Source organism: Onychostruthus taczanowskii, unplaced genomic scaffold, assembly GCF_017590055.1.
Source record: "Onychostruthus taczanowskii isolate IOZ18803 unplaced genomic scaffold, ASM1759005v1 scaffold69, whole genome shotgun sequence".
NCBI lineage: Eukaryota > Metazoa > Chordata > Aves > Passeriformes > Passeridae > Onychostruthus > Onychostruthus taczanowskii.
Genome location: NW_024504676.1, coordinates 3,608,884 through 3,633,009, shown reverse-complemented (window position 1 = coordinate 3,633,009; position 24,126 = coordinate 3,608,884). Strand labels below are relative to the sequence as shown.

At 46.8% G+C, this 24,126-nt stretch overlaps 1 protein-coding gene across 1 annotated transcript; it reads left to right on the top strand.

Moving 5' to 3' along the window:
• The first annotated feature begins 954 nt into the window (after positions 1-954).
• PIDD1 (p53-induced death domain protein 1) lies at positions 955-15,221 on the top strand. Its single transcript, XM_041421155.1, has 15 exons — positions 955-1,294; positions 3,029-3,442; positions 4,090-4,293; positions 5,145-5,199; positions 5,380-5,581; positions 6,242-6,370; positions 6,664-6,843; positions 7,423-7,570; positions 8,576-8,711; positions 8,941-9,091; positions 10,356-10,479; positions 10,829-10,947; positions 11,366-11,473; positions 12,415-12,620; positions 13,349-15,221. The coding sequence occupies exons 1-15, from the start codon at positions 1,021-1,023 to the stop codon at positions 13,584-13,586; spliced, it is 2,688 nt and encodes an 895-aa protein (XP_041277089.1). The 5' UTR covers positions 955-1,020; the 3' UTR covers positions 13,587-15,221.
• Positions 15,222-24,126: the final 8,905 nt, after the last annotated feature.

Below are 24,126 nucleotides of genomic sequence, written 5' to 3'. Positions count from 1 at the left end.
ATCCCATTGGCACTCAGTTTCACAAACCGGGTTCAACGAGGACCCAGCACAGTTTGCAAGCTGCCTCTCTCCTCTTCTTCTTGCCTTTACATTTCTGTCCTTTCAGGGTGAGACATTTCTGCCCTTTCAGGAGATGATGCCTCCCCCAGACTGTGCCTTGGGAACATCAGTGCTGTCATGTCCCACAGGCTAACAGTAAAAGCACTGCTCCTCAGGGTATTGCTGGGGCATTATCTTGTTTCTGGCTTGCTGGCCTCAGACATTGGAGCCAAGTTTGTTCTAATTCTGCATCACTCAAAGGAAAACTTCTATTTACCAATTCAGTCCATGGCAGGGTTTACAAAGAGCTCCTGATACTCACACCATGAGCTAGTTTAATTGCCAGCTCAGGAGGTGTTGCTCCTGCACCACCAACATGCCTTTTCTAACCCTGTTGCTGGCCCTGACACGTTTTCTCTGCTGCCCTTTGTCCACTTGCTTTAATTTCATTGACACTGGGTTTCACAACCGGGTTTGATGAGGACCTGTCACAGTCTGTTAGGCACCTCTGGGCTCTGCTTGTGGCTCAGCACTCCCTGCCCCAGTTTTCTTCTCTACTTGTAAAGCTTCCTACTAAGGCACCTTGAAATCTGCATTAGGCATAGGCATTTACATTTATGTCTTTAAAGTTAATATTGGTCTTTATTCTGATGATGCATAATTGCTCCATTCTCTGCTGAGATGCTGGCTGGAAAAATTCAGAGGTTTTCTCTAAGAGAAGGCTCTGTGACATCTGTCATGCTGCATTTCTCTGCTCCTTGCCTCCAAAGCTTTCAGTAACATGCATATAATCTTTCCTACCATATTGTTTGTGATTATGAGCTGTTTTTAGCCACTCTGGACTGGGGCAGGAGCCTTCATTGTGCACCTATGTTCTTTTTCAGAGCCATCTTTCCTCCTCTCCTTGTCCCAGCTGCCTTGTGGTGCTGCCAGTGCCTGCCTGCCTGGCAAGTCAGAGCATGTCTGGACCCTGTGGATGAGATGCAGAAGATGGCAGAGCTGCTGGGGCTCAGTGATGAGTGCGGGGAGGGGACTTTGGGGGCTCCTGCCCTCGCTGGCTCCTGCCTTGCTGACAACAGACTGAACCTGGATGTTTATCCTGACGGCTGCCGCCGTTTCCTCCAGCTGTTCAAGGAGCAACAGGGAGAGCTGGTCCAGGTTGAGTTCCTCCGGCTCAGCAGCAACGATTGCCTCCTTGACACCACCCTGGGCAACCTTCCTCATCTGAAGCACCTGAAATCCCTGGTGCTTAAAGGTAAATTCCGGGGCCCATCACCATCCAGCTTTTCTGGGCTCAGATTTTTTGTTAATCCTTCTCTCCACATCTGCAGGACAAACTGCCCTTGGAAGTGTTTTGTTCCAGTGCCCCTTAGCTCAGCTTTGGCTCAGCCTTGCTCAGAGCTGAATGCAGATTTCAAAAAGATACAGCTTCTGGACTCTTATTTCCTCCTTTTGTTTTTACAGCTGCCTGGGGACTGGGTTTTTGGAGTCTCATTGGGTTGATGCTGAAGCATGTTCTGTAGCCATTCTCTAGAAGAAGAGCTTTTTCGCAGTTATGCAAGAAGAGGGGGATTGAAAGGTGTTGAATTTTTTGGTGAATGTTCAGCCCCTATTTCATTTTTGAGACTATAATAAGCTGTCTTTGTTGTGTTTCTGCCTGAATCAATCCATGCTTAATCCTTGCTTACTGTCAGTGACTGTAGGTTTAGCAAATTTCAAGACACACCAGAAGAGGCTGTTCAACATTTTATCTAAAATGGGACACAGGGCGTGCTTGTAATTTGGCAAATTAACTGGCAAATTAATAAATAACTGTTAGAGCTATAAATATTAGATCATTCTTTGACTGTCGACTGTCTCATCTATTTATTGTGGTAGGATATCAATACAATTTGTATAGTTTCTGTTTCAGACTGAATAATTTGCTCTTTGGGAGGTAGAATTTTAAAAGTAAATGAGAACAAAAGGGGTGTTTGGGGGCAGAATTCAAGGTTCCAGCTGAAAACTGAAAAGTGTGAGGTTTGTTTCTCTATCTGTCACAAATTTCTCATGTGAATAATTTGATTTGTCTTTCCCCCCTTTAGTAAAGTGGCAATAACAGCAGTACCTTTTATCAGTCTTGTTTTGTGAGATGCACACACACCCTGAGCATCCTGAAGTGCAATAAAGTAGTTCAGTAAAATCTTATGTACAAAGTGCAATGTGCCTGTTTGGTTGTTCTCATTTTGTACCATTATGCAGCATAAAAAAATGTTTGGTGCCCTCTGCTGTATATGGCTATAAATAGAAGACAGTAGAGAAGGAGTATGAAACAAAGAACGAGTGGAAAAGTTTGGAAGTTTTCTTTTGTTTGCTCAAGTTACTTTCCAGGGGTGCAGCCCTTCTGTAATTGGAGAGTCAGAAGCTGGGATAGGGAACTTTCATTCTTCCCACTCTGTGCTGTCTGCCCTACAAAATACTGAATTGCCTACTTTTCCTTCCCACTTTTTCACTGCTCTTTTCTCAGGTGTGCCCTCCAATTTTGCAAGGGCAGGTTTCAGTCCGCAGGGCTGTTTGCTTCTCAGCAGCATGGATAAATCCTTAAGGACAAGGACTATTTCCTTGATCCATAAAGTGTTGTGTGTTGGCCACTGGTAGTGAGGAAGCAGTGAGGAAGGGGGGTGGGATCTTGGAGGTATATGGGCCACCCTGCTGAAGTGTGGTAAATGTGTGGGGTGGCCTGGCTCGTTCTGAGCTTTGACTCCAGATGTGTTTAGCAGAGCTGTACTGGTTCACTGTGGCTTCTCCTGATTTCATAACAGCTCTTCACTTTCACTGATCAGGAAACTGAGGCACGGAACAGAAAACTCACTTCTCTGAGTACTTTGTGATTAGTGCTGCTCATTGCTATCAGTAACTCCCAGTCTTGTGGATCTCTGTGCTGAGTCTCACATGAGGCTGGTGAGCTCTCCTGGTAGCGTACTGACCTCTTCCATTTCCCTCCACCCAGGTGGCCATGCTAGGGATGAGTTTGGTTCCTATCAGCATGGCTCCCTGACAAGCTTGCCACCAGACTTTGGGACCCTGAGGTGTCTCACGCACCTGGATCTCAGCTTCAATAGACTCTCCACCTTGCCAAGCTGCATTCTCCACCTCCCCAGCCTCCGTGTGCTCCTGGTGAGCCACAACAGCCTGGTGACACTTCCTGAGGACTTTGGCTGTCTGAGCAAACTGTCTTTCTTCTCTGCAATGAAAAATCAGCTGAAAGACTTACCTAAGAGCATTGGGGAGTTGTCAATGCTGCAGGATCTGGATCTCTCAGAAAATGCTTTGGAATTTCTCCCTGAAGAAGTTGGGAATCTGCACAACTGCACAGAGCTGGATCTCTCTGGGAATCGCTTACTGAGCATCCCAGACTCCCTAGGTATGTATTTTATTGGGGAAGAGAAGGACATGGGCTTGCCAAGCTTTTGGTACAATCTCTGAGACCCTTGGTCTCTATCCCCAGAGTTGTTAGCATAAACTGTTTTATACTGGAGCCAAAAGGAAGGGTTTTCCAGAAGGATCATGCTTGGTTCAGTCAGTGCCTTTAAGCATTAACAACTCTCTGAACCACACTTTCTGTTTCTGTGAATCAGCGACACTGCTGAGATTTCAATACAATTTACAGTGACTGAGGATCTGGCCTGGCTGGTTTTGGGTAGCAGAAGCGCTGAGGTTTGATGGGATGAGAGTCTGGGCCTGAAATCAGACTGTCCAGTGTGGACCAGTCCACAGAACTGGGCTCTGGCTTCTGCTGCCCAGCTTCCTGGGTCCTGTGTTACTTAGTGACTGAGGTTGTTTTGGATGCTGTTACTTGTAGCTAAAAAGGAGAGGACAGAGGAGGCTGTGTTGCCTCTCAGCTAATTCCTTGCACTCATTTATTTTGTGAGCTAAAGGGAAGTTAAGCTTTTGTGCTTTTCTCTCATTATGTGTGTGTTTACATGGGCTGAGGAGAGAGCGAGGGTTTGAGCTGATACGCGATGCAATTAACAGCACGGATGGGGGGTCACTTCTTGTTCCAACCTGCAGCCAATTTGAAGTCTCTGCGTCGCCTGCATCTCCACAGCAATCTCCTGGTGACAGTCCCTGCCTCTCTTGCCAGCCTGCCCAACTTGTCCAGACTTGATCTGCAGAACAACTGCCTCCGTGCCATCCCTGCTGAGCTCCAGACCTTGCCGTTCGTGCACGTCCGGGGCAATCCCTTGGGAGAAACAGAGCCATCCCCGCAGGCTGGTAATTGCAAGGCTTCTGCTGCTGTGTGTTCTGCCCAGCTGCTCCCTCACTCAGCCCAGCATGTGTAGATGAGTTTGGGTTAGAGAAGACAAGCAGGGGGGAATCAGATCAGCATTTATTTCTCTGGAATAATTATTAAGTTGTAAGGATACAGACAGTTCTAGTTATGTTCTTATGAGGCCTATCCTGGTCTGAAGCGCTCAGTGGTCCCTGGAATTGGGCTTTCTTGGTAGGGTTTCACAGTGAAAGTGAAAATGGGACTCACAGGAAACAGATCAGGAGAGGTCCCTAAAGGGGTCCAGCCTTTTTAGCAGAGGTGAGCACCAGTTCCTGGACTTGCTGCATGGCCCTAAGGCTGTGGTGGCTCATGCTAGAACCTCAGAGAGCAGCAAGGGGTCATTCTGCTGTGCAGTTACCTCCTTCTTTCCTGAGGTTCACAGGCTGCAGAGGAGCAGCTCTTAGTCCAAGAGGAAGGTGATGAAATGAGCAGGAATCTGAGCAGGGTTTCCCAGAGGTGCTCATGTTCACAAGAGCAAGCACTGATTCTCAGGGTGGCCCCAGGCAATAAAACATGGCCCTGATAGCTGCAGAGGTAAACTGAAATATTTTTGAATTCCCTCTGCTTCTGAGTTTCCCTGGAGGAGAGCTAGCATTTTCAGTATGTCCTGGGACCTCGAGGCCACATGCCATCCTCTTGCTGCAGTGTGTTCTGGAGCCCACTGCAGTGTGACCAGGATTCCATTAATGACTTCTGTCAGATTAGGATTAAGCCAAAACTGCTCAGCCTTTCTTTACCTTGGTTTAAGTAACCTCTGTCTGCTTCTCCTACCCAAATCTTCTTATTGCCACAGATAAATCCAGTACCAGAAAGCTGAAAAGAATCTTCCTTCCATCAGGAGAGGGCAGGTAAGCCTCTGTTATTAAGAACTTACATTACAGACAAGGTGCATGGTGGGTATTGCAGAAATGTGTAGGAGCCTATAGCATTGGTAGGCCAGTGAAACACAAGTATGAGATTCTTCTGTCGGTTTTTGGAGGGCTGAAGTCACTGCACAATGTCATAAATTCATGCATGTCTTCTGGAAGCTTTACTGTCACCTCTGAAGGCTGCAGAGTGGTCCTGGCCTGTGGCATCCATTTCTACTTTCCGCTGGGGGCTGCCTCTGCTCCTCTGCAGATCCACTTCCAGTCCCTCACACCGGATCCGCAGTGGGTAAAGCTGAGACACCACGATGTCCTGCTGAGTAGAGTCCTGGAGCTGCAGCCTCATGGGGTCCAATTCCAGCAGGTGAGGATACACCCAGGTCACCTCCTTATGAATCTGCCTTTGCAGTAGGTCGGTAGAGTCTTCTCAGAGCGCCTTGTGGGGCCTGTGAGACAGTTACTCCCATCCCTGGTGCTTTTAAGTAGCTGCAGGACTGCCTCTCAAAGAAGCCCTGCTGCAGAGAATCAGAAAGGACATAGCCAGCCTCTCTGATACTGTGCTGACCTGGCACCTTTGCCTTCCCCACTGCTCCTGATTGATCTGAGCTATAACCTTTCTCACTCACAACCCCCCTGTTCTACCAGAGGATAAGTCCAGCACCTGGCCTTAGCCTGAAAGGAGAATGCTTTGCATCCTTCTCTAAAAGTCTGATTGTGTGGTTTGCATTCAAGCTGGGGAGTAGTTACACCACCTACCAGCCCCATCATGGCTGACAGCAACTCACTGCAAAAGTTGCTTTGCCCTTTCTGCTCAGAAGCTGCTGAACCTTTCCTACCATCACAGTCCATAGCAGACCTGACATTTTCTGTCACCTCCCCAGAGACTGCAGGGCAAGCAGGTTCTTTGATTCCCTGCAAACAGGCCATGCTCTGCCCTTCCTCATCTGCATAGGAAGCCACAGAGCAGAGCTGGCCTTGGTTTTATCCTTTAAGTTGGTGTCTCACAGGAATGCTTTTTTGCCAGGAGGTGCAGATCTGGATGCCATATATCTCACCTCAAACCCCTCACCAGCATGAGGTGGTTGTTCGGACCTTCAGTGGGCAGAGCTGGAATGATCTGAAAACGAGAGTGAAACAGAAGAGAAAATCAAAGGTGAGCAGATTGAAATTACCAGTGGCACACTTTGCTCCTGTTCCCCTCTTTGGTTCTGTCCAGCCAAGAGTGAACCTATTTGAAACAACTCATGAGCTGTGTTTTGACCAGCAGCTATGAAATGTACTGGATTTCAGCTCCAGGTTTCCTCTCTCATGGAGGTGTGCCTCCTGAAGTTGATGAGTTGCATCCTGCCATGTTTCTTCCCTGATTTAGTACTTTCTTCTGCTTGGCTGGTACTCATTTTCCAAAGTTATATGCCTATATGTTTTCTTCTTTTTCCTCTGTCACAGAAGTGTGTGGCCCACTGTTGTGTCCTTCACTTCTCTTGGTTCCTTGTTGTGTCTCGACTTGTCCAAAATGAATGCAAAGTGCCAGTAGAGGGGACATTACTCTTTTCCACTGTGGATCCAAACATCAAAGTGATCTTTCCTCCTGGAGTCACCAAAGAGCCTCGTAGTGTCAAGCTGCAGGTATGCATGCTTTTTGGTGAGCTCTGGTGCAGCTGTTTTCTCCTGTTCAGTACAGAGCCGAGCAGAGATGTCTGCCCTAGGGTAATTCTTGTCTAGATGAGGATGCTTCATGGGCTGACCCATCTCATATCACCTTTTCTCTTCACTTCCCTGCAACATGGGCCATGCTCTGTGCTGCCCTGTGTGGGAAAGGGATCTCCAGCAGACCAGTGAGTAGCTGCTATGAAGGGAGCACAAAAAGATTTTGCCTCTTTTTCCCTTGCAAAACTGACCCTAACAAAACAGCTCAGTGGGAATTGGGGGTGGTGGGAGAATCTAATGTGGATCTAATTCTAAAATCACCCCACTAAAATGAATTGTTCTGTAGAGCTGCTAGATGCTCTTGTAATACTTTAATACTTTAAGTCCATCCCAGCCTGACAGGTTGCCAGACTTCAGCTGAAGTTCACTGTGCTTTATTTCTCAACGGGCCCTGCAGCAAGAGCAGCATTTGCCTGCTGGGTGCTGGAGGAGCTGAGTGAGCAGTGTGGGAATTTGGTGCCTGACTGCTCTGCTCACTGTGCTGTCTGCCACATCCAGGTGCTGCCAGTCTCTGCAGAAGAGATACAGGAAATCACAGCCCATGCAGAGTGCAGAGCCAGTCCCCTGCTCTACCTCTCCCAGGACTCCACGGTGGATTTTCTCAAGCCAGTGAGAATTCAGCTGCCTCTTCCACCTGGGGTCACAGGTCAGCTTATTCCCAAAATTGACAAAGGGAAATGCCATATTTGGAAAACCACAAATGGCAAGAGAGAATTTTATCTGCCTCTCCTGTTGTTAATAAAGCTTGCTGCTTTCCCTGCAGGAACAGCAAGGTATGTCTGCTGACTCTGTGGGGGTGCAGAGCGGTGGGAGCTGAAGGTAGTTCAGGTCCATCAGATCAGGGCTGGGGTTCACAGACCAGACAAGCTGGGAGAATGGTCTTGGCAAAAGGATTTCTCTGCCAAACCACTGTGTATTTTAACTGCTGGTTTTACTGTGATGGATTGGAGAGGCACTCCTGCCCACTGAGGAGATGCATTGTAAAAGGGCTTTGTTTGATTCATGATTGGGAAGAGCTTGAAGGAAGAAATGAATGTGCTGCCTCCAGGGGTCTGCCTTCTCTTTTCTTTGCATATGAATCAGGTGCTGAGCCACTGCATTTAGAAATATATGATTGTATGCTGAGCCACATCCCACTCTGAAAACTGCTAAAAACAGCCTCAGTCATGCCAAGGATTCCTCTGTTTGCTGAGTACCCTGCATGTCCTTACTCCTATTTTCTTTGACCTCTCCTGGTTTTCTTGTAAAGAAATACATGACCTTCATTATAACACTACCTGGTATTTGTATGCCTGAAGTGCATCAGGATTGAAAAGTCTGCTAGATGTACATTAGAAAGAGATAGAACTTAATTAATAACCCTAGATTTTAGTGATGAGAATTGTCTAATTAATCTATTGGTGGGAATGAGCACACTATCATTTTAACTCTGCATATTTTCCCAGAATATCCCAAAAGCAATGGGATAGTGTGGTCTTGTTATTGCTGCTCTTCTTTGACCAAAGTTCAGTCCTGGATGCTGAAGAGAAGGCTGTGAACCCTTATTTGATGGCTTTAAAATGTAAATCACCCAAACCTGTGGCTGGGTTTGTAAAGTCATGAATACAGGTTTCTGCTGCATGTAGCATCTTGTGACCGTTGGTGTCTTTAGGGCTGAATTTGGATCGGTCAAGGCTGCATATTCTCCATGGTGACCTGGAGGGCCAAACCTGGAATGACATCACCAGTGAGGTGGCGCTGGAATTCACCCATCTTTATGCAGTGTTTGAAGTCACTCACTTCTCCTGGTAAGTGCAAGATTAGTCCTGAGGAAAAGATGGGATGTTCCTCTGCCTTGCTTTTCCAACACTCTGACCAGAGGCCATGACATTAACTCTCTGTTCCCTTTTCTTTTTACAAGTCAGGCCCAGTGTAGCACTTTGTCTCTACCTGTCATTCTTTCCAATGATGTGGGTGTGACACTGGCACCTTTCTCTGGGTGGGGTCCCTCATTTGTTTTTAATTCCTTGTCTCCAGGTACTGGCTGTGGTACACCACCAAGACCTACATTGGAGGCATTGCCAAGAAGGTCTATGAGCGGCTGCGTCTGTACCAGGTGAACTTCATTGCGCTGCAGAGGAAGAGGGATCCCGAGCAAGTCCTGCTACAGTGTGTCCCCAAGCACAAGGTCTGATCTGGGTTGCACTGCCTTGCTCCTGAGCTTCCCAGGCTTCCCTTTGTAGGATGTAAAGGCAGCAGTGCACCAAAGGGTGACCAGCAGTGTCACCACTCTGTTGGTGGTGTGATACTGACTCACAGGGAACTGGGGGAAGAAAAAAACTCGTTCTATGCAGTGGTAAATGTCATGCACTGATTTCCTCCCCTGCAAACTCTGAGGACTGGGCTGCTAAAATCAGCTGAACCACAGTTACTGGCCATGTGTATGCTATTATCATCCAGCAAACATGAGGTAAAACATGTTGGATTAAATTTAAGTCAAAGTTTACATGTCACTTGTCTGACATGAGCTAGTGGTGTGGGCAGCAGCACTGCTTTGTTTTCAGCTGGAGTAGTTAGAAATGGTAGTTTTCCTTATGTTCCTTGCTGTTCTCAGTTCAAGCCCTGGAACAGAACATATAAGCATTCCTTAGTCTGCTTTAATGCAACATCAGGTTAGTTTATGGGATGAGTGTCAGCTAATCTGGTTTTGTCAGGAAGGAGAAGGGAAGTGCTCATACATTCTTTTCTGCTGCCTCTTCCTAGGGGTATCAGCCCTCAGCAGTGTTGTTTCAGATTAGTGTGAGCATGAGTGTACAGCTGTGGAGAACATGTCCCTTGGCAGGCAGTGCACCTTGGTGAGGTGAAGGTGCCACTACTGAGCTGCATATCCAGCTCTGCTTAATTCTCTGCTCTGGTTGCTCCTTCTCTTTACCTGTGCTCCTGTGTTAAAGTGACCTGTGGGCACAAACATCTGCAAGGATTTTTTGTATTGGGTTCTGAGCTAAAACTGTCTCCAGATGAGGCATCAATGACACTCAGAGTGAGATGGTTGTTTGGGTGTGTTTGTAGTTCTGCTGGGAATGGTCATGGAGTGAGAGAGGTTTATTGTTACGAATAGAAAGAAGAATCTAATCTGACTCTTGCACTGCCACTGTGATCACAGGCTAGAAAGCTTTCTGATGTCCTCAGCTGTATGCTGTTGTAGCATGTGTCTTTTTGCAGAGAAAATGTATTTGAATAGTGAGTGGCATATGGTTGCAAGTAAATCTCTCCATGTCTTTGAAGTTAAAAAGACCTGTTAAAAAGACAGAGACAGTGCTAATGCTTTTTTAATGGGCTTTGTTCATTTGTTTACATCCTTTTCATGTAAATTAGTCTTTCCTGTAGAAGGTGAGAGGAACATGGGTTGGGGGACAGATGTGTTTCTGACCAAACACTGTCATCCTTGTCAGGTTGACCCAGTGCTGAAGAAGCTGCAGGACCGCTATCGAGGACCTGAGCCATCTGACATGGTGGAGATGTTTGAGGGAGAGCAGTTTTTTGCAGCTTTTGAGCGAGGCATCAGCATTGATATGGGTATGGCAGTACGGGGCTTGTTCTGCTCCTACCTCCCTCCCTCTTGTCCTGCTCTGGCCCTAGATGTGTTTCTGCTGTGGGTTGTACTCCTCCATGGCATTCCTCTCTGTCTCCAGCTCCCCCACTACTCACAGCAGCCAGCCCCTGGACATTGAACTTGTCACATTCTCTGGTCACGTAACTTTTCTATCCACTTTTCCTTATGGAAGTGCTGTTTGCAGACTTTCATTTCTTCTCATGCTCTTGTAAGCCTGCAGAGGGCAATAGCCAGGTGGGTTTATTTTTATGACTGATCTGCTTCTGCACGCTTTTTCTCCACAAGTTGAATGCTTCCTGCTTCTCTGCACAGATCGCCCTGACTGTGTGGATGGACGTCTCTCATTTATTTTCTACTCCCACTTGAAGAACATGAAGGAAATCTATGTGACCTCCCCTGTGGACAGAAAAGGCCAAGCTGTAAAAGGCCAGGTGAACAACCAGTTACACCGACTTCTTGTTTCCTCCTTCATCATTGCTTTTACAGTACTCATTATAATAATCTCTGAGTGCTGGGCATGACTCTTTTCCTACCCTCTTTCTCTGGCTTTGCATTTTACTGACTAAACTCTGAATAATCAAGAAGTGTAATCTCAAAGGATCACTCATCACTTAACTGTCTGACTTACATTCCTGCCATTAATTTTTGGGGTGCTGGCAGAAAGTCCAGCCTTTATGGCAGAACCTCAGTGCTTCTCCCAGTTACACATAATTGAGAGGCCATATTTGTGGGCTGAGGATCGATGAGAATGCTGAATTCATTCTTTCCCAAATGGAAAAGACATGGTGCCAATAGGCTGGGCCACTGTGCTTGAATCAGAGTCTCACTGCAATCTTTCTCTTTGCAAAGGTCTCTTTCTACCGAGGGGCAGTTCCAGACAGCATCCCTGAAGATGCCAGCAGGAGGAGAAAAGGTCCAGACTCCCTCTGGCTTGCTACTCTGCCCATCAAACTGCCTGTGAGTTGTCTCCTACAGAAAAATTAATCTAGATGAGGTAAGAGCATGGCATTCCTGCTCAGCTAATTTTGTTTCCTCCATGAGAAGGCATGCAATGAATAACTACAAGAAATAGCTGCCCAGCCGTGTCATGGTGGAGATTTTGCACTCCCTGTGAGCGAGCTCTTCTGAAACAAGAACATGAAGAGCTGGGAGTGGTTTCCACCTCTCCTGCTCATCTTGCCTTTCAAGCATAGGCTTGTTGGGTGGTTGGTCAGAGAGTCAGAGAGGGTGGATCCTTTGAATAAATGAGAAGGTAGCAAGGAAGCTTGCTATAATTAAGGAAATGTTTTTTTTATAAATTTCTTAGTCGCACAGCTCATGCAGCAGGAAAAAAAAAAGGAAGAGGATGAGGTAGTTGTGCTGGATTTGAACATAGACACTGAGTGTAGGTATTATGTTGTGAGCTGTAAAGGCTGAGCTGTAGGTTACAGTGAGAAATGCAACTTTTGCTTACGGAATTTAAGTGACATTTGAGAAGCCTAAAACAATAAATACCTTGGTAGGCTGAATACTTCCCTTCCGATCACGTGTGATGATCTCACATCCCTTTCTGACACACGCAACCTCAACTACAAACCTACACTAAGTGCTCTCTTACTGCTGAGGCACATATGCTCCAGGGATGTGGCTTATTTTAAACTGCTCTGTAAATGCAGGAAAGGAAATTTCTGATGTGAGTTATGACTGTGAGCATTACAATTTGATATGTTCCTGAGGCATTGAGCATTGCTGGTCACTGCCAGTGTAAGTCCTCCTTGCTTCTTACAGCCTGACCTTTCAGCCCCAAGTACTTCCTTTTTCCCCAGTAGAAGGAAGATTTCACTGTGGAGACTGAGTGGCCAGACACTCTCCTCTATGAGAAGAAAGACTGTTCATTCTCTCTCTTTTTTGTGTCACAGCAACTGAAACCCCGGTGGGATGAGAACCCTGGTCCCTTGTATGGCTTCTCCTTCCCTCCCCTGAACCTGGGCAATGCTGAGACTGGGTACCTGACACAGGCAAACCTGCTGAGCATTGCTAGGCGCGTGGGAGCTGACTGGCAGAGCATCGGCCTCAACCTGGGCCTGACCTACCAGCAGATTGAGCGCATAGGATACAATAACAGGTGAGAATAGGACACAGTAATCAACAGTGATGCATTATATATGTCTGTCCATCTATCTGCAGTGTAATAGTATAAATCAATGCTTGGCTGGTTGAAAGTTCTTCCACTGTAATTGTTTCACTGGATTAAAGATGGGTTGACTAATGGTTCTTCTGAAAATAATACCTTTTATAATGGAAAGCTGATTATGTTCTCTTGCCATTATAAAATAAAGCTTTTTTGTTTGAAAAACAAAATTGGGAAATAACAAACCAGATGAGCTTTGTAGTTCAGCTGAGTTGCATTCCTGTTTTGTTCTATGATCAGATTCCTGGCCAGACTCCATCTCTTACAAAGAGAAATGATCTATGGCTTTAATTCTGAATATCATTGTTATTCAAAAAGAGCTTGTGGTACATCACGGGACATGCAGTCTGACTGAAAAGCCAAAACAGTAGGAGAGAATTAGACTTGTTATAATCAACCTAATGTTCCTGTGAGGAAGTCATATTCAAAAGCAGAATGCCTTAATTGGATACTTCTATAAGGACAATATTTTGTAGAGAAACATTCATGCAGGAACTGCAACTCCTGTAGGCTGGGTAGGAAAGAGGCAGGCCCACTGAGTGCTTTGTGTGTCTGGATGGCTTCTTTAAGGCTCTAGCCATGGCTGGGACTTAGGTAAGGTCTCTTTGGTTTGCTACTCAGGAGAGCATGGTGGTAACTTCTGTCTTTCCTCCTTTCTTCAGAGAGGACCTCAATAAGCAGATCCTGGACATGCTTTTCTCGTGGGCTCAGCAGAACTCAGAGGATCCTGACTGTGTGAGCAAGCTGATCACAGCCATGAAGGAGAGTGGCCGCCAGGACATCGCTGATGAGGTTGAAGCCATCATTGAGCTGGGCCGGCAGAAATACAGCGAGTCCATCCGCCGGCTGGGCCTGGAGCAGGAGAGCAGCACTGAGGACTCTGCAATAGCTATGATGTAGCACCTGGCAGAGAAAAATGGGGTTTGTGTGGGACCCCTCTGTGTGCCCAGAGTGATGGCGCCTGAGGGCTGCTCCCTCCTCAAGGGCCAGCGTCTTCCTGAGGAGCTGGGCATTGATTCTCTCGGGTCTGTACTCACATGCCACTTCTGCCAATCCCAGGAAGCTTAGAGTGCATTTATGAACCTTTTTTCTACTTCCACTTTGTGACCTTCAGCTTTAGCTTTCAGAAATGTGGAGAAATTTAGAGACTGGAGTGTTTGTCTGTCAGCTGAGTAGTGGCTTAAGTAGTGTTTGATGAGTTAATACTCATGTTACTTGTATTTATTTATAACTTATTCCTGAAACTGGAAACACTGCTGGAAACACTGGGTGTGAGCCTTTGGGTCCATTTGTGCTCCAGTGCTTGATAGGAGAGTGGAGATGCAGTCATGTTTTGAAGGCCTGTGATGTGGTGGGGACTGTTCAGTCATTTCTGTCAATGATGTGTTCTGCTCACATGAAAATGTGAACTGTATTCCCCATGAAAATGGTTTCTATTTTTTTCCAAATCTCTTCCAGTTCCCTTAAGTCCAAACAAAACCTAAGTATTTGTGGGGAAGAAAGAAGAAACTGATTTCTAGAAAAATTACTCTTTTTTTTTGTTTTGCTCCAGAAGCTATCATGAAACAAATAGCCTGCTGCACCTGCAAGCACCTTTTTAGATGACACCTACATACTGCTGATATTTGACAAAGTTCCAGTTTTGTTTTATACAAAAAAGTAAAAATCCGTGACCTGTTCTGTGACAGACTCTAATTTAAGTGAAATTAAAATTTTCCTTGTAGTTTCCAAGGGGTAGTCCTCACATCTTCCCAGTGAAATGTGACTGTGTAGTGGTGAAGGTGTGACCCCTCCTGAAGTTTGGTGAAAAGCATTACTTTAATTTGCATTTTAAAAACTGGTCTGACCAGCTTGAAATAAGGCACTGTTGTGTGTTTGGCATGAACCATGGTGAGCTAACTTCCCAGTTTTTCAGCCTGAATATCATGTATAAGGCTGGAAGCATTTGTGGCTTTTTAGCTGCTCAATGATTTATTACTGAGATGCCCTTCTCTTCCCCATCTCATAATGTCCCTCAGTTAATGACCCACTAATGACAGTGCAAGCTTTTTGAAAGACTGCTGTCATTTAATAAATTCAAGTCTTTCAAGACAGGTTTGAATTCAGCATAACTCTCTAAACATTACTTAAAGGGCTGTTCTTAGTCTGAAAAAACAAAAGTGTGTTTAAAAATGCCAGGTTGCACGTGCAAAGTCAGCGTGCTGTTGCAGGTTGGATAAAACCTGGCATTTTCTACCCCTCCTGAAGAATCATTGGTGGCTTCCCTGATGCTGCTTCAGACCTGCCATCAGTATTATTGAAAGAGGCATAAAATCGTTCTGCTTTAAGGCTGTTCCAGCATCTCAGGCTACAGAGTGCTTACTGTCCAGTCCAGAGCACTGGACAAGGACTTGCAGATTTGAGCTGTCACTTTGGGCCTAGGGACTTCCACAGATCTGGTTTCTTAGGTTGTGCTGCCCCAAGTTTCATGCTGGGTTCAAGTCAGCAGTGCTCTGTTGAATGTACATTTTCTCTTGTATTCTGTGTCATATGTTATTGTTTGTAATTTTCATGGATACCAACAAGGTATTTGTTCTTTCCTCCAGTTTTGGAGAGATGCATTTGAGCATATTGCTCTCACTGGGAATAAAATCAGCACTTAACTGTTTCACAGCATGGTCTGCTATTCCATAAATGCCTTGAGTGAGATGGAGACTGGTCCCTTTAAACCTGCTGGCAGGAGAGCACGGGTGAGCCTGGCTGTGCTGTGCAGAAATGGGAGAAGAGCTCCTGTTTGGATACTGCTGGTTGCAAAGCACAGGACAGAGTGCAGCTGAGTTAATGGTGTCCCTGGAGGGTGGCTTTGCTGCAGTGGGGCTAAACCAGGAAACAAAACATTCAGGGAATGAGCTGAGGCTCAGGTGGAGCAGATCTAGAGAGCAACAAGCACTGTCCCTAATCTAGAAGGGACAGTGTGTAGGGTAAGCCTGTCCTCCAGTGAAGGTGTGGGAGAAGTCTACAGGAAGCACTAGGCAACATCCACAGCTACAACAGGATGAAGCTTGGCTGCACTTAGCTTTCCATTTGTGATAGTCAGACCAGAGCTGAGGCAATGCTGGAATAAAGGATAGGTAGGCTGGACTCTGTGGAAGACTCATCCAGGCATCAGCAGAGCTACAGCTCTTCAGGAAAACAGCTTGGTGCCAAGAGAGAGGAAGGTTGGTGCCAGGTGTTCATGTTACTGTTGCAGTGGGCTGCAGCCAGGCCAGGCCACAGCAGATACCAAACCCCAGACAGTTCCATCAGTAGAACAGCTCTTCGGGATTTGGGCTGATAACTTAAGGAAAGGTAAGTATTGTACCCCAGAAAAGAACTGTTATCTCCAGTCTTTCCTGCTGAGCCATAGCTGCTGGTCTGAGCCTCCTTGCAGGCATCTGGCTTTCTCCTTGGAGTGACACCAAAGCAAGCACCCAGCTGAGGACACCGAGGTGCTGTCGGGAAATCAGAACAACTGTTCAACTCCTCTTTCCTCAGCTGACTTGGCAGCAAATATTTGACCTGGAATAGAGTCAGTGGAAAACATTATTTTGAGGTGTGTTATCTTCATCAATAATCTCTTTGAGGCACAGTAAGTCTTTCATAAGCCCATAACTGCTATGGCTGATAACAGTTGCAGTAGATGGTTGAAACAGCAAAAGAAATAACTAACCTGGCATTTATCTTTTGAATCAAAATATGGCATTCCTTTCTGACTTCTGTCATGAATTCATCACATAGTGGAGTAGTATCTTTCCCTTTCCAGCTATCTGGCTTTTCCTGCTGCCTAATATGCACCTTACAGTGTCCTACAGATGATCTGGCAGATTTTATGGTTCTTACTGTGCATGATCCTGATGTGTTGAAAATTCTCCCAAATAAATTTTTACCAGGAAAAGCCTACTTGTGAAAAAATTTTAAAAGTAAAGTAAGAAATTGTTTGCAAGTGAGAACATTTTTTCTCTTTTTTTTTGGCTGTAACATTTATAGCTCTTTAACTGTCATAATTAAACCCTTTTCTACTTCATAAACTTGCAGATCTCCAGCAAAATGACCTGGATGTTTCCCACATACCACTTGAAGTTTTTTCTAACCATGACAGTCCTCTAGCTGCCAGAAGACAGATCCAGGTAAGATGCTTCCAGCTCCTACAGATATTAATAAAAAAATCCCTGAGAAATGAAAACCCAGGCAAAGCTCAAATCAGTTTATTAATTCCACAAAAAATACAAGGGGAAGCTTGATTATGTTCTGCAGGGGGTTAAACTGTTTACACAGTCCTGTCAGTAAAATGCTGTATAATTCCCAGTAAAAGACCTGACTGAAATACAAAACTGAGAGTGAGCCCACAGGGGCTGTGTTCAGTTTCTCTGTTTACTGTGGGCAGGCAGTAATGCTGTAAAACTCAGCACACCCACAGGAGTGCTCTAATAAAGGAAAGGAGATCTCTGTGGTGCACTGAGGACTGGATGGTTCAGCCATGAACCTACTGAGCTTGATGCCAAAACTGAAAGAATATTAGAAGATATCCAGTCTGTAAGATTTCCTTCTACTTGGTACACACTCATGTCCATACTTGACAGAGTCATACTGCTGGGTTTTTTAAAAGGGAAATGAAATCTGATGGTCCTTAAATTCGCTCTTTTCCTCCCAAGGGAGGATCATCCCATGTTTTCAGCCTTTAAAGCAAGAGTAGCTTTCACTGGTAAAGGGCTGGCTCTCAGTCACTGGTGCATCAGAACCCCAGCCCAGAGCTGTGTCAAAGTGAGCCCACCGTGCTTATCAGTTGGTACTGTTGAAATGAAGAAAACAGCATTTGCTGCAATTAAGTGTGTGTTCATTTCTTGAACTTCACAGAAATAAACTCTGTGTTCTTACAGCACCATTCTTCTGTAAATCTGTGTCTTGAAAATCCATTAGGAGAGTTTGACCCTTGTTCCAGTTTCCAGGTACCTTGAAAGAATTCGGTGACTGGGAAATATAGAAATCAGGTAGGCAATGTGACCATGTCTTTATTCTTCTTGTCTCACAGGAGGTCTGTAGGTTGAACCCATCCAGAAGTTTGTTTTGGGGGGCTGGAGCTAAGATCCTTCTGCTTGGTTTGCTCATTTAACACCAGTGCAGTTCTTATCTTTTCCAGACAGGAGCTGGTAGAACAGGAAAATGTGCAAGGGGCAGGAAGGATGCTCAAAGATGAGTACTACAGAGCATTTTAACTCTTTTCTTACAGCAAAGTATTGCATCTCCTGGGAAAGGATGAAGACTGTGAACACATCCACTGTTTCTCAACTAGGTGGCACCAAACGAAAAAGTCCAGTATCACTTGCAAATTAGCAAAAGTGGGTACTTTTTTTTTTCCCCACTCTGCATAGTTCTAATGCTAACTCCTTGCTGTGGAAGGTTTGAGGCCAAAACATAAATGTTGTGTCCGAAAGTGATTGATTAAATTGGTGTGGAAACAAATCCTCTAAAAAGCAAACGAATACAGAAAGCTGAATGCATTCCCATATGGAAGGAGCAAGAGGTTTGGGGCTGCCTCTCTCAGGCAAGAGTTGGATCAGACAGCAGCAACAGAGCATGTGGAGAAACAAAGCAGGCAGAGGAAACAGATCAGACATCTCTACTTGCTTTCTCTAGGAAAGCAGGATGGCTGCAAATTTTGTTTCTGGCTGAAGCCCTGTGGATAAGAGGAGACCACACTTGCAAGGGTGGGAGGAGGCGGCTGTTGCTTGAACCTCTCCTCAAAGCCATGTGGCTGAGCTTCACTCCTGGACTGAGAATTCCAGTGGTGACCCAAAACAAACCAGGTAGCACTGCTCAAAGGGGGATACAGGATTTCTACTCTGGACATATCAAGCTTGAAAACGTCTGCTCTGCCCTGTTTTCATTGCGTGTCAGGCTGAGTACACAAAGTCCCACATGCTGGGTCACCTGATGGGGCCACATCTTGGGGCAGGCCCTGTGTGACCATCTGCTGCTGGGTCCCAGGAGTCCAGGGAAGATAGACTGAGCACAACCCAGAGCAGTCAGCTGGAAGGTGTTCCTGCCCATGGCAGCTGAGTTGGATCTTTAAAGTCCCTTCCAACCCAAACCATGATTCCATGAGGTTGGGCAGGTTTGATTAAGCTAACAGGACATGAGAGCTTAAGGGATGCTGTCTGCAGACATTTAGTGAGTGACTTGGGAAAACAGCACGGTAATATTCATCATCTCTTAGCTGCCAAGCTGTCCTAAGTTTCCACAACCTGCTTCTACAACCCTGCCAGCCCTCTGCTTGAAGCAGCAAGGGTAAACCTTGGAATTTCTAAAAGACCCCTCAATTAGCTTAAGAAATTATTTGAGTTTTCCATCCTAATGCAGGAAACCTTTTTCCCGATCAAAAGAGGTACCAGGGTATGGCAGGCTCACCTGTGGGACAGTTCCAAGCCAGCAGCAAGAACTTAAAGCTTTGGATGTGAACAGGATCACACAGTGATCTGAATAACCCCAGATGTGTCCCAGCCATGCTGTCTCTGCCAGGTTTCTGCCACAGGCCAGACCTGGTCTTCTGGATCTGTGACTCTCCCAGGTTTAGAAACAGCAAATCTGCATGTCCAGAAGAGAGCGGGACTTTTGCAGAGGGTGGCTACAGCCCCTATGAAGTCACCCATCTCTCCCTGTCATGTGAAGAAGAGACCTGGCTGATGAGCCTGGCTGGTTAGGCTTCTAATTCTGCTCCGTTGATGCAGAGAAGCTTTAGATTATGGTGAGAAGTAGGACAGGAAAGCTGGATGAGGGAGGTAGTAACAGGATAGCCAGGGAAGGACATGAGCTTAGGTATGAATCTTTACCTTGCTGCTTCTCCAGACACATCCTGGGAAGATTATACTCCCTCTAGAAGCAGCAGAAGGACATGAGCTTAGGTATGAATCTTTACCTTGCTGCTTCTCCTGGGAAGATTTTACTCCCTCTAGAAGCAGCAATAGTTCAGGGCAAATGTTTTTGGTTTTTTTCCCCTCCAGGTTAGAGAAGAATAGAAATTCTTGTGATTCTTAGCACCTCCCCAAGGCCAGAGCTGAGAGCAAGCATGGCTTGTGATATTGATTGTAGCTGCTCTCTCTCAACATGGCAAGTTTCTGTCTCCTGATGTCTGCACAACCTTCATGTGTGGCAGGAGCATCAGGCTGAGTGACAGTCCTGGCGAGGCTTTCATCCTGGTGCATTGAAAGGAGCAAGAAAATACAGTGTCTCCCCCTCAAAAATCCCTTACAAGAGATGATTTCTTTGCAGTCTGGGCAGAGTAAAGAAAATCCTGCTGCTTAAACAGGCTATTTTGTGGCAACTGCTGTGCACGAATGATGGCTGCAAGGCAGAGGCAGTCACAAATGGATCCATCAACTTTTTTGGGTCCTAAAATAACATGGCCCTGGAGGAGCTGGCTGCAGCTCTTGGTGAGGTGGCAAGCCTGGGATCTGTGACTCTCCTTGAGGTCCAGCTGTTTCACCTATAGCAGGGTGACAGTGTCCTCAGCATCCACTTCATCCTGGCAGCATGGAGCCACCTCACCTTTCTGCCCCCCCAGAAACAGCCATGCAGGTTACTGCCAATGCAGATTCCTCACAGGTGTTTGTCAGCTGCTGAAAGGGGAGACAAACATACGAGCTGTGGAAGGTGAGGAATACTGAAAAATTCTGGAGCAAACTACATTCTTTGGCACCCATCTGGGCCATACTTGCAGGGGAGGAGTGATCAGTGCCCCATAAATCTGATGCCACCTCTGCATGGGGACAGATGCGTATGGTGGGACGCTGTTTGTCCCTGGGTTGAGGGGGAAGGCCCTGCTGAAAGGCTCCCAGGGCAATAGGTGGCTGCAGCTGCAGGCTCCCTGCCAGCAGCTGTGCCCAGAGTGGGATCTGGAGGCCGATCTCACAGCCAAGACAGCGCCATTCATCGGCACTCAATAAACAAAAGTGCCTCGCTGTTTTATCCAGGAGATAAGCATGGAGGGCACGAGATTGCTTTCCCTTGTGTTGTCTGTGCTGAGCGTGGGAGCCTGTGCTGGCTGCCAAAGGAGCCGAGGCGCTGCTGCTGTGGCACGTGCTGTGGACAGGCAGGGAACAGGGCTGCTGGGTGCCAGGGAGCCCGAGGCTGGAGCCTCACAGGCACTGGGCACTGGGAGATGCTGGCGGAGGCTGCCAGTCCTGCAGGATGTGTTGCAGGAGCTGGGCCATTGTTTAAGCCAGCTCTCATTAGAATGCCAGGGTCAACCAGCTGCTCTAAAAGTCACTTAAAAAAGGAAGGAAATTCTACTTTTTTTTTTTTTTTCCCCACGTGTGCTTTGAGCATCAGGGACTTTATTCCTACTAATTGTTCAGCATTTGAATCAAATAACTACCAAGAAGATGTCTGCAGCCTCTTTTCAAGGAGTAATGGGCAGAGAGGACAGACAGACCACATACATTGGGTTCACCAGTGTGGTCTTGCAGTTTGAGCTTTTGGGGACAACGGAGCTGTGTTTGGGGTTAAGCTGTCCCCTTCTTGCACTCTCCAGCTGCATCCACATCCTCTCTCGCTTCTGTAATGTCAAGTACCTGCACAGAAAATGAAACCAGACCAGTGGTTTCTGGGTGCTTCCTGCCATCCCAGCCGATGGCCAGCTGTGAGTCTGTTCACTTTACTCCTTCTGTTTGACTATACCCTGGGTGCCTCCCCTAACACCTCTGTGCTGTTACCTTTGGCAGCACATCCTGTGGTCTCAATGGAGAACAAGATCAGGCTTGGTTGGGATTGATTTTTCCAGAAAACGATGTTGACTGCTGCTAATTACATTACTGCCTCTTCAATATTTATCAGCTGAATTGTCTACCAGTGCTCTGAGAATCATGTCCAGGCCAAGGGAGCAGTGACCAAGCTTGCCCAATTTCACTTTTTTAAGCGTTGGTTTAATAACCACACTCAGCAGGCACTTGGGGATTTTGCTGGCAGTCCACAATTTATTAAAACAGAGAACAATACAAAAGGGGAAGGAAACTGAAGAGCGAGACCTTGTGAAAGCCTCTTTCTTTGCAGCAGACTGAACTTGACCCATGTCCTTGCAGGGCTGAATCAGCCCACAGCCCCTCTGAGAGGTGGGCTGAAAGCAGTGCAGGATTTTGAGACTCACACAGGGCAAGCTTTGTGACAAGCTGAGCACGGACCTGGTCTAATGCTCCTGTGTGCACCATGATGACAACAACATTGCCGTGTACAGGAGGTCCTGAGCTGTGCTCTTCACCTTCTGTCAGACACAGACAGTGCTGCTTTTGAAGCTCCATTTTGCACCAAACAGTTTTAAATCTCTTTTGTGTCTGTCAGGAGAAAAAAATCATGTCTGAAAGCAGAGGAAACCTTGACAACCTGGCACTCGCTGAATATGAACTTTCTTCCTCTGCTTCCTTTTTTTATGCCCTCTCTTAAATGCTGCCGGAAGAAATGGGTCCTTTGTGCCATGCAGGTTACAAAGAGCAGTTGTTCTTATGCAGCAGAACCAAAAATAAAAATGTGTGATTGCAGTCCTCCTGAGATGCAGCAAAAAGAGGACAGTGTTAACCTCTTCTTTGCCAGGGGGTGGTAGTGTCCTGCTAGCACATCTACACTGTGATAAACAGTAACATCTATACCTCAAGCCACACTGAGCTCAGTTCAGCTTTTGGCTGAGAGGATACAGCACAGTGAAACCCACTGATGCCTTTACAAAACAGGGCAGGGTGGGGATACGCCACCACCAAGGAAAGAGGTGGGAAGCAATTTTGCAGCTGTGGAGTAAGTAAGAAGATCTCAGCTCCCCAACACTGTTTCCCAAACTGGGAATTCCCACAGCAGTGCCCATCAGAGCACCTGCTTGCAACCCAGGCCTTGCTGCCTGTTTTTCCAAGGACATGGTGGAGATAGGACTGTGGGGTTGGATAGACTATTCTGGCATCTCCCTGCCCACTGCACTTGCATTTTTCTCTTGTGCTGGACACGCAATAAAATTTTATTGCTGCTCACGCAATAAAATGGCCACAGCGCACAGGTCTCCTCCCTTGGTCAGGCAGCACCCTTCTGTAGGGAGCTTTCCACCTCCAGTGCTGTATCTTCTCATGCTTTGCTCAGCCCAGGCTGAAAAGCACACAAGAAAAGCTGATCCCTTTTTCACCTATATCCAACACACTACCATTGGCTTCTGATGCTTCACTGGCCTCTGGCTTATATCTTCTTCTCACCTTGGGTTCCGGATCCCTAACTGTGATAACAAGCTCCTCTAGTTTTCAGGTGTGTGCATAACTGTGAGGTTTCTGGGCTGTTCATCACAACTCCATATAATTGTCACTTCTCCTGTGTACACAATGTCCTCATTAGCCCTACATGCTCCTGGGACCATCCTTGTAGGCACTCTTTTCTAGTCACCCCCGATTCACTGCACAAGAAAACTGTGTAGTGATGCTCTGCCAGCTTCCATGGGCGCTTGATACAGAGCTGGTAATCCCACACTCACAGGGTGTGTGTGAGCAATGAGGAGATGTATTCCCCTGGAGATCTTCACATCTTTCCCTGGTGGTACCACACCTGTGGATGTTACAGAATCACAAAATGGTTTAGGTTGGAGGAGACCATAAAGGTCATCTCACTCCATCCTCCTCTAGTAGACACCTTCCCCTAGACCAGGTTACTCAGAGCCCCATCCAGCCTGGCCTTGAATACTGCTGGGGATGGGGCATCCACAGCTTCTCTGGGCAGCCTGTGCCAGTGTCTCACCACAAAGAACCCGGTCATCCCAAGTGGCACAGAGATCTGTTAGGCTGCTGCTGTCCTCCTCACCATTAAAATGCTTAATTTCCAAGGCCTGATAAAACGGCCTCTGTGGATGTTTTGTCCCAGCAAGGATTTAGGTCCCATAATGCTCCTGAGAACTCCAGGTCCACAGTGGAGCCTTCTAACCCCAAAAATCAATGCCTGCCAGTAGGGGTAGCAGGCAGCACAGCATGGTGACGCCATGGGCACAGCAGGCCTGGCTGGTATCCTGAAGGGAATGACAGAATCACAGAATATGCTGAGTTGGAAAGGACCCACAAGGATCATGGAATCCAACTTCTATCCCTGGACAGGACATCCCCAGAAGTCACACCATGTGCCTGAGAGCATTGTCCAAAAGCTTCTTGTGCTGTCAGGTTTGGTGCTGTGACCGCTTCCCTGGGGAGCCTGTTCCAGTGCCCAGACATCCTCTGGGTGAGGAACCTCTTTCTAAAGCCCAACCTAAACCTGCCCTGACACAACTTCAGGCCGTTCCCTCGGGTACAGATGTCAGACTTATTCTTTCCCCCCGCTGTCGCTCGCTCCGTGTCCTGCCGTGAGGCGCCTCGCAAGACGGCTGTGGGCGCGGGCCGGGGCAGCTCGGGGCACGGCGGGGCAGTCCCGGCCCCCGGGC